General features: G+C 44.0%; 1 protein-coding gene across 1 annotated transcript; it reads left to right on the top strand.

Moving 5' to 3' along the window:
* The first annotated feature begins 2446 nt into the window (after positions 1–2446).
* On the top strand, positions 2447–10217 carry LOC144717145 (uncharacterized). Its single transcript, XM_078592458.1, has 10 exons — positions 2447–2628; positions 5218–5445; positions 5780–6101; positions 6211–6344; positions 7141–7230; positions 7424–7530; positions 7864–7932; positions 8359–8443; positions 8570–8663; positions 9233–10217. Exons 2-10 carry the CDS (start codon positions 5233–5235, stop codon positions 9499–9501), a joined length of 1383 nt encoding a protein of 460 aa, XP_078448584.1. The 5' UTR covers positions 2447–2628; positions 5218–5232; the 3' UTR covers positions 9502–10217.
* The last annotated feature ends 388 nt before the right edge of the window (positions 10218–10605 follow it).

The raw sequence follows: 10605 nt of genomic DNA, 5'->3' as shown, positions 1-10605 counted from the left end.
TTACGAAAACAATTCGACTTACGAACTTTCATAGATATGAACAAACCTGGTTTCCCGTATGTCCAGTTGCCTGTTCGGACCGAGAGTCGTAAGTTCAACTGCACGCACAATAGATGGCGGTGGTGGCACCCACATCAATAGAACATGAAGAAGCAATGACGTCCACATCTGCTGAACATGAAGAACCAGTGGCATCTACATCTACAGGAGATTATACAATTTCGAATGCCTTTCCCCGTGTTTAGTGCACACGCCGTACAACATGTTTGGAATCGACAGGAGTGAAGTTGGACTTTCGAAGAGACCTCTGGAACCGAACTCGTTCGTAAGTAGAGGAGTCACTGTATTTATTAATAGTGGAGTCATCCGATGACCTATAAACTCTTTTCCCCCCCTGACAGATATCCAATAGAGGCAGATCAGAACGTTACAACAAACAATATAAAAACACGATAGGAGTGCAAAGTATAGGAAAGTTAAACAAATAACTTTAAAAAAATAGGTTTCGTGCACAGAACTATTGTATTAATGATTAATCGATTTCATATCACAGATTCATCAAACGTTCTTCCTGTTGTTGAGACCTGACCAGTGTGGTTTAGTTCTATATTTGAAGCTTTCGTGACTGCAAGGATTCATATTCTTAAGTTGTTTTCGGTAAAGTCACGTAGGTAAAAAATTACAATTAAAATTAATAAAAGTAAAATTAAAATAAAATTAAAATCACGACGTTTCGGAGGCAACACAAGCCTCCGTCTTCAGGTGGAACCGTCACAGCACGATAGCAGTATCAAGTAAGAGAAATTCCAAGAAAACAGTCCTTGTATATATAGTGTGGTTTAGGTTAATGCGGCTTAGCAGCAGCAGCAGAATTACAGTACAATATTTATTAGCTGCATTAATTATATTCTGCTTGCTCACAAAGCCACCACGTGGACCCCGCAGCAAGTCAACAGCCTCTCCAACAGAATCAGAATATTTATACTGCAGGAGGAATCCGATGAGCGATAAAGCTCTTTTTCACAGATGCTCAGTCAAAACCAGTCCAGCACGGCTGGTCGGGCCCTCTCAGCAGTTATCCAGGCTCACATTAAATGCTTGGCTTAGTCAGATCTTACGAAACTCTTGTTACGCGTTAAACCATCGTTACGAGTTTAGGGGCCGTCCATAAATGACGTCACGCACCTGGTTGGGGTGGGGTCAGACATTTGTGACGATGTGTGACGAGTGGGGGTTTGAGAAATTTGACGTCACATCAAAATGCGAAACTTTAAATAAATGTAGACAACACGTTCCACTTAATTAAATATACTTTTTAATGAATGTTTTCTCCTACAACATCAGAGTACAGCGCCACATTAAATACGCACTACAATGACAATAGTTTAAAGCGATTTGAAGCGTGTTTTATTTTAAAAATGGAATTATGGTTTTTTGGGGGGGGGGCAGAGCTTTGTGACGTAATATTTGAGGGGGGGTCTGACTTTTTGTGACGCCGTGCGAAGAGGGGGGGGAGTCAAAATCGTCAAAAAATCGCGTGACGTCATTTATGACAGTTATGTTCTGGTGAGTGTCCTTCTCGTGGTGAGTGTAGTAGTGGTGATTGTCTATCTGTTTGTGTGTTTCTCTTGTGATGGAACTTTGTAGGATGAACTGTGACATTTATAAGGGCACGGGGTGACCAATAAGTTCTGAATTGGTCTGTAGGAAGGTGGGGCATTGATAAGGGGTAGACAGGTATGTAGTGGTGAGTGTTCTAGTGTTGAGTGTTCTCGTGGTGATTGTCTATCTGTTTGTGTTTCTCCCTTGTGATGGAACTTTGTAGGATGAACTTTGAGATTTATAAGGGCACGGGGTGACCAATGAGATCTCTAAATTGGTCTGTAGGAAGGTGGGGAACTGCATTCCGATCGTCATCTCTGTATTATTAATTGTTGTGACATCCTGACCTGCCCCTCCTGGATATCTGGGAGAGAGATAGAGAAAAAAAGAGATGTATATCATTCCACCAGTATTAAATAAAATGATTCTGTACTCTTTGGATCGTTTTGTAAAGTCACGCAGCTATAAAATAAAATAAATCACGTTTCGGGCGCAAAACAAGCTTCCGTCATCAGGTGAGAAATAAAACCTGACGACGGACGTTTGTGTTGCGCCCGAAACGTCGTCATTTATTTTATTTTACACCTACGTGACTTTACCGAAATAACCAAAGACTATGGATTCCTGCAGTCAAATAAAAAATAATTCTAATTCTGAACAAACAACACGCGCTCGGCCACCTCCCATGTTACAAAAGAGTCGCGGGTGCGCATGCGCGCCAGGGCGAAGCGACGTGAATTTATCGGGGTGCGGGGACCGCATTTGGCGGATGACGTAATTTCTGCCAGGCTGGAAGCGGGTCACGTGCCCCCCCTCCTCCAGCCCCGCCCCTCGCCCCACCTCCCCTACTCGCCCCCCCCTCTCCATCGTCTCCACTCATCACGACGAAGACGAAGGAGACGGGGACGACGTTGGCGGCGTTGTTGTTTGTTGTTGTTTATTGTTTGTGGAGGAGAGGCCGCCGCTCTTCACGGGCGGGGGGCCCTGTCGTCACAACAACAGCAGCAGCAGCAGACCGAGCGAGTGGTGGGTTTTCTTTTATTCGCCATCTCCTCCATCTCCTCCGATGTCACCAAAGTGTGTCAGGGTCGTCACTACGAGTGGCGGCACCGAGGTTAAGTCGACGGCATTCCTCGTGCCGTAGATCTTTTACAACTCCCTCCATCCCTTCCCTCCCTACCGACGCCGCCAATACGATGCTGTGCAGAGGGGTGGGGGGTGGTGGTCACGGGTTTCGTGTTTGTGTGTTGTGTAGGTCAACTCGGCCTCAATCAGTGGCTCTGGTGCGTTCGCGTAGTAGACAAATCGATACAGGGGAGACAAAGGCGGTCGGTCGTGGTCCTGGCCACCCGCCCCCTCGTGTACCGTTCCGGCCTTCATAGGTGCTCGCTAACAGCACTTGCCCCTACAGTCTGTTAAGGCTACACGGGGGATCTTTGCCTGCATGCGTGTACACGTGCAACGTGTGTGTACGATACTGTATATGTGTAGTGTACATCTCCTTTTGTGTATACAGTACATGTATGCATCAGAGATGTCTGTGTATTGTTAGTATTGTTAACAAACATTTTGCCGGCTGGATTAATTTCAGCAGGCACCGATTTTGACTTAACTGGGTCTCATCAGCCGTTTATAGCCCGATAGACAAAATGCCACTCGGCTTGCCTTGGTGTTCTATGCAATCGTGTTGTCTCTGTGTGTGTGTGCATGCATTCATGTAATGCGGATGGCATGCGCCATTGCGGATGCAACATGTCCCTTGTGTTGAATTCTGTTCATTTGCGCCAGCCGAAATATGTAAGTAGTCGTTGTTTCTTTGTCAAACGTACAATGACCACGTGTGCATCAATGTCAGTACTGTGTATCTCTGTAGCCGTGATTTGTGGTTTCAATGATGCATAATGGCCAGCGGAGATGTGGAAGAGTGGGGACAATTTGACTTCCTGTTTTGTAAGAGCGGACGTGGCCTGTCGCCCTGCGCGACCTCAACCACACCCATCACAACCTGCACTTTGAACCCAATCACCTGAGTTCGATTCATAGCCACGGCTCACCCCAATACCCCTCCCCCCTTTTAACAACCAGCACCAACCCAGCGTGGTGAAGTATGGTCACACAACCCTTCATGACCGACACGTGGCATGGGAAGACCTTTATCCAGCCGTGGATTGGCAAAGGGCAGTGCGTATCATCTGATGTGTACGGTGCATCACACACACGTTCTTGTGAACATTGATTGTAACATTTGCATGTAGTCTGTCTGCGTGGACTATAACGTGCCATTGCTAAGCGTCACCTTGTTAGAGGCACTGCGACTCGTGGCACGATGCCTATTGTGCAATTGCTGGACGTTAAACCAAACACTCTCCTTTACCTGGCGATGTTCTGCGTTTGAATGACCCATATTACATTAATTCATTAAATTATTTCTAGATTTGAAGCTTTCGTGGCTGCAAGGATTCATACTCTTTGGTTTATCGGTAAAGTCACGTAGGTAAAAAATAAAATGAATGAAAACAACTAAATTAAATCACGACGTTTCGGGCACAACACAAACTACGTTGTCCCCACCTGAAGAAGGACGCTTGTGTTGGGCCCGAAACGTCGTGATTTAATTTAGTTTTCATTTATTTGATTAGATTTTTTACCTATGTGACTTTACCGAAAAAAACAGAGTATGTCATTAAATTATTGATTATTGTTTGATAATACAGTATCATCATGGCACAGCAGACTTTGAGCATTTTCTTTTTAAATGCTGTGAATAATTGATAGCGTCCCCCCCCCAACGCTATGTCAATCACGGGGTTGGGTGGGGGGGGATTGCTTTATCCCTACTTCAAGTAACTGCGCTGGACATTGCGGGTTGGTCATGGAGATGGCCCCGTTTTTTTTCCCCGCTACACTTAGAAGCGTTTGTTTATATTATTTTGCTGCTCTAAATTTCCACGTGATGATCAAGCCATCACGTCGTTGAGCTATCTATTTGTGGCCAGGTCGCTTCTGAAAACAGAAGCGAATAACTCGGTGGGCTCTTTGCCTGGTAAGGTAAAAAGAATAGTTGAGTTTTATTTGTATATTTTTTAAAAGTGATTTGTTTACCTTTCTTATGTTTTTCACTCCTATCGTGTTTTTATATTGTGCTTGTAACGTTCTGACCCGTCCTTATTGGACATCTGTGACAAAGAGCTTGTTAGCTCATCGGATTCCTCCAGTAGAAATAAATATTCTGACTCGCCACTGATGTTAGCCGTGGCCTTGAATCAAACTCTGGTCGCTGAGTTCTAACCACTGCACCACTGTTCCACCAATTTCTGCAGTTTTTTGGTTCACCGCAATAAAAATCTAAATGACATTAACTCATTATTTTTTTTGGCTGAAATAGTTTAGTTTCGGCATTTTATGTTTAGTTTTGGTAGTTACTCATACTGTGCAGCATTGTGATAGTTATCTTACATTTGAGCAGGATTGCGCGATGTTGGAAATCCCCAGCTGGAAAGGATATTCTGGGTGGAGTGATTTGTATGCTCCACTGGGTTTGGCTGGGAAAGTCCATGGGAAATGAAAAAAAAATCATTTCTTTACAGTGACCACAAAACCTGTTTCACATTGCAGGTGCCGTGGGACAGAATGTCGATGGAAATTCTCGACTTCGGCTCGGATTCTTCCGAGTACCGGATGGACTTTACCGACTCGGAGGCCGTGGAGCCTTGCCGTACCATGGACAGCCTGGACCTTCTCGGAGAGGGGGTGGGGGTGGATGTGTTTGCGGCGGTCGAGTCGCTTCTGCGCGACGACGGTTTCCTGGGAGGATGGGACGCGCAGCAGAACGGCGGTACCACTGTAAGTATCGCGTCGGCTCGCCACAGCGGGTCGGGAAGCAGCCCGATATCCAAGGGGTACATTGTGTTTGTGTTTCTCAATTTATTATCTGCACTTCTTAGATTTAATTATATTTTTTAATGACAATTCTTTTACAAGAAAGGGCGGTCACCCGCACACGAAGCACTGACTTGACTAACCATCTCGTTTAGTTTAGCGTGCAAATTTTTCTGACAGCATTTGGTCCGCCCTTGCATGTTTGTTGTCGTAGCTTTCTGATCCAGCTTCAGAGCTCACGGGATTCCTCCAGGATAAATCAAGATTCTGATTGTGCATGTGAACGTGTGATCTACAGGACATCCTTGGAGAGCAAGACCTTGAGCTGGAGAGCTTCTTCGATTCGCTCTTTGCTGGTGACGACCAGGGGTCGTCGCCACCCCTGTCGGTGTCGTCCGGCATGTCTCCTGAGTCATCCCCGCAGCCATGCGTGGCACCGCTAAGCAGTGTCGACAGTGTGTTGGTGGACCACTGTTACCACAGCAATGGCAACGAGCAAGGAGTCCGCTCACCCAGTCAGAGTAGCTCAGCTGACCAATCGGATAGCTCAGAGGAGTTGGAAGGTGTGGTCACGGAAATTCCAAACCATGATTATCAAGCGACGACTGTCGACATATCGGGTACGGAAATAACTGGTGCTGTATTTTGAAATTCTGTCGTGTCATTGTTAGTTATGTAACTGTGCGTTAGTTGAACACGGTTGTAAAAATATGCTGTTTTGCCATGCAGACATTGATGACAATTGCGCAGAAGTAACAACTCAAGTGGACCTTCCCACGACGCCGTCCTTTGCCTCAACTCTGTGCGCCTTAGTGTATCCCTTCAGAACCCGAACCACCTCCCAGCAAGTGGAGAATGCGATGGTAAGTGTTTTTTTTTTACAAAACTTTTTATTTTACCATGCAATGGCGACTGAGCTCCATAGCTTTTTTCAGAAGTGACCTAGTCACAAATGATAGCTCAACGAAGGGGATGGTCACGTGGAAAATTATAGCAGCCATACACTTTACATGCACGTTGATTCTAAATGTAGAGGGAAAAACCGGGGAACCCGGAGAAAAATCCACACGACCAAGGGGAGAACATGCAAACTCCAAATATACAAGCATGAGGGTTGGGATCGAACCCATAAACCTCCTGCGTACCAGGCAAGGGAGTTACACTGAGGCAAGAAATTAATGTTGTCAGATAATGTTGATGAGTATTATATTGTTAAATAATGATACCACGTAACAATAATACCAAATTCTGCTTACCTTCACTGACTTGACTGGTTGGCTGCTCTTTTTATTACACGCTTTTATTTAACTCACTCTTGTCTGTTGTTGTCGTCGTATCCTCAAATCTTGTAACTCAATTTTAACCCACTTCCCAATGTGATACCGACTGCAAACTTGGTATACTTATGTCATACTAATGACAATACTATATTCTATAAACAAAAATATTTTTAAACATTCTTTTTTAGATGTTATGTTTCGGCTTGGGTCTAATTGTCCACGCTCAACTGACGTTGGCTGTAAATCACCACGGCCCCTTACGTTATGGCAAGCTTTGCGGCCACTTCTGGAGTCGTGGAGTTCTGCCATTACTCGTACGGTACATTTAATTAAAGCGTGTTTAAAAAAAAGTATTTTTAAATATTACTTCTTTTTTAAGACGTGGCCCAAGCTGGTGCTGTCTGAGGAAGAGAAGAAGTTGCTTTCGGAAGAAGGTGCTGACCTGCCCACGGATCTCCCTCTTACCAAGGTGCGTTGTCCAAACGGTGCTTTTTAGTTTGTACTTTTATTTTCCAGCTCTTAACAGCAACACCCATCTGCAACACCCATCTGCACGTAGGTTCAGTTGTCCCTTTGTGTTACTCGATTAGCTGTATAAGGTGTTTCCAAGCCAGCAGCTGTAGTGGCGCTCATCGACGTACTTGTTGCGCTGTGTCTCCAAGGCGGAAGAGCGCGTGCTGCGGAAGGTGCGCAGGAAGATTCGCAACAAAATCTCGGCGCAGGAGAGCCGGCGCAAGAAAAAAGACTACATGGATGGGCTGGAGAGCAGGTGAGGCTTACCGTTATTTTATCCTAGTTCTTTCTTTTCCGCCAGTCAGATGGTGAGGCTAGACAAAATATGCCACTCCCTCCTTTCTCCATTGATGGCAATCTCTTTCTGTAGGCCCACATTGTCTCTTTGATGTAATTTATGCCGTCAATCCACCTCTTGCATGGACGCCCATTAGCAAAGTTATATACGTGCATAAATACGCCCTTTGTCGATCCACTGCTGGATGAAGCATTCCCCACGTGTCGGTCTGACGGGCATTGTTTGATCATACTCGATGCTATCCCAACATCTGCGTCATGCAGGGAATAATGAGCACGTCTTGACCCACAGGGTGGCGACATGCACGGCTCAAAATGTGCAGCTGCAGAAGCGAGTCGATCAGCTGCAGAAACAGAACATGTGAGTTCAACCGCACTCGTTTTTTTCAGAATGTTACAGTGATTGGTCAATCCACTGGTCAGTGTGTGGGTTTGTGAAAGCGGGGACCAGGATCAATTCGGATGACATTCTTCACCAGGTTCATAGTACAGTTCAGTGACCACTGTGTCATCGCCCCACCCTCCATATGTACATTAATCCATCATCAAATTCAAACTGATAATTAATATTAGTTTAACTTACAAGTTAAATTATAATTAACATAATGAAAACGTTTTCTAATTTTAATGCATTTTTCATTGATTCCCAATTTGCCTTCAGATTTTTATACTTTTTAAAACATGTGTAATTTTTTGTGCAGGGGCAGAAAGTCAAGCGAGTCCTTAAGAAAATTACATTATTATTCCAGAAATTATAATACGAGCTGTATCGTGTGTGACTCAACAGGTCCCTTCTGGCCCAACTGAAAAAGCTGCAGGCGTTGGTGCGGCAGACAACAAACAAGAATGCGCCTACAAGCACGTGTATCCTCGTAAGTGAAGACTGCAAAGGACAAAGTTCCTTTTTGAGCAGAACATTTAAATGTGAAGAAATATGTTAAACAAAAAGATTATATCATTGTGTTAACATAAGTGTGTTTTATGTCTCCCATACGCAGGTGTTTGTGCTCTCCTTTGCACTGATTCTCTTCCCGAGCATAAACCCTTTTGGTGGAAAACAAGATTCTGGCGTGGAACCTGCAATATCAGGAGGTAAAAATCGTTCCGGTAACCTGAATTCGATTCCGTGCTACAGCTGACTTCTGTTGTAAGTGTCGTGTAAAAATTGGTCCTGAGCATGGTGAAGTAAGGTCAATTGTGACCAACACAGTGTGGGGAGGCCTTCATCCAGCGATATATAGAAATTATTTAATTATTATTTGAAGATGATCAGTGGTATTCAATAAAACAAATGTTTGTCAAATATTTAGACATGGAAGTGGACAAATATCCCAATTGCAAAACCCTCTGTAAAAAGTCTCGGGACTCGGTAAGGCTTTCCTGGGTAAATAAAGTGTACTATCATACTACATTATAAAAAATAAAGTATTGCTGTCTCCCTGCAAGTGCGCATGCATGGTGGTGACATCGCCATGCACTTCTGCTTGATGACGTTATCCGCATCCCACATCATAGAACCGGCTTTGTGCGTGCTGCCATCACGCCTCCCCACCCACCCTCCACCCCGGTCGTGTATCCTGCGCAAATGTGCGAGCAGTGCTAGTTATTGTAACACATGAATTTTTACTTAACGACTTGATTTTTCTTATTCTGTCCGATAGTGAGGACACGGACATTGAAGTCTGACCCGTACGTGGCAAACGCCAAGGACATGAACGTGCCGCCCTCCTTGGAGATGGAGAAATCATTTCAGGGTATGGATTGGCCGGACGGTGGGGTGCATCTCTACGGGACAGATGCTGACGAACCGACCGTGGAGCTGGATGGCTGGACTGACGATGAGTTGATGTTGAACGGCAGCTTCGTGGTGACGCACGCAAACAAGACGGTCGTTGACGTTGCCAAGATACTACATGCGGATGAGATGTGACCCACGATTCGAAGAACGTCGTAAATGTTTATCCCCCTGCATTTTCATTGTCTCACAGTGTGGTGGTCTTCCATTTTTATTCGCGTGAAGCATGCAGTATCATCTTAGGCAATGCGTGCAGGGTTCAGTTGTTAGCTTTGCATGCTTTGTTATGCTTATTTCCGTAATGTACTGCTTTTCTGTTTTGCACAAATCATACACTTTCATGTTATTCACTGTAAGATGTGAGTCGTGTAGAATATGCACATTTAATGTCTTCCAGTTGCCTTGTTTATAATTTAAAACTTGCAGTAATAGAAAATATTGACACATTCACAATGAAAATAAGTTTTTTTTCCATTAAAAAGAAAACTTAAAAAGCAGAATGTATCATATGTAGAGCACTTATTCGCCTGTCACAAGTCTTAATCTGCAGTCTGGTGACATCATTTTTCCACAATTTGAATTCGCTGTGCATCACGTAATCGTTTGTATATTGCCTTGCAGTAGCTTGTTACACTTTATACATTTTCAAAATTTACTCAGTGAAAACTTACTTGCAGAGAGTGACTGTTCGATCGGCTGTGCCTTCCCCCAGTCCAAGCTATCTGTGTGTTCAGGCAAACTGCCACAGCAAAAGATTGGTCCTGGCAAGAGGAAATTTGAACTACTGTGTTAAAAATCATATGAAGAGCTACACTGGGACATTTCGAGATTGTGATCTTTATTGGAACCGACTGTTGAGAAATTGAGGTTATGATTGCTTTGGGCAAAACTCTGATTGCGAGTCTGTAATTTTTGGAGTCAATTCAACATTACATTTTGACTTAAAACTGCAGAAATTCATATTCTTTGTTTATTTTGGTAAAGTCACGTAGATAGCAAAAAATAATAAAAGTAAATAATATTAAAAACTACGATGTTTTGATCACAACACAAGCGATCGTCTTCGGGAAAAATAAGACGATCGCTTGTATTTTTCGATTTAAAGCTTTCGTGACTGCAGGGATTCATCTTCTTGGTTCTTTCGGTAAAGTCACGTAGAAGGGAAGTAATAAAATAATAAAACATAACAAAATAATTCTCACGACGTTTCGGCTACAACGCAAGCAGCCGTCCTCAGGT

This window comes from Lampetra planeri, chromosome 3 (assembly GCF_965212315.1).
Source record: "Lampetra planeri chromosome 3, kcLamPlan1.2.h2, whole genome shotgun sequence".
NCBI classification, from domain to species: Eukaryota; Metazoa; Chordata; class Hyperoartia; order Petromyzontiformes; family Petromyzontidae; genus Lampetra; species Lampetra planeri.
The sequence above is the reverse complement of the archived record's forward strand: the minus strand, read 5'-3'. Positions and strand labels throughout refer to the sequence as shown.

Excerpts from the sequence above, each read along its gene's own strand:
- LOC144717145 (XM_078592458.1), top strand. The coding sequence starts at position 5,233 with ATGTCGATGGAAATTCTCGACTTCGGCTCGGATTCTTCCGAGTACCGG. Across the intron at positions 5,446-5,779 it reads AGCAGAACGGCGGTACCACT|GACATCCTTGGAGAGCAAGA; the intron begins GTAAGTATCGCG and ends TGTGATCTACAG. Across the intron at positions 6,102-6,210 it reads GACGACTGTCGACATATCGG|ACATTGATGACAATTGCGCA; the intron begins GTACGGAAATAA and ends TTTGCCATGCAG.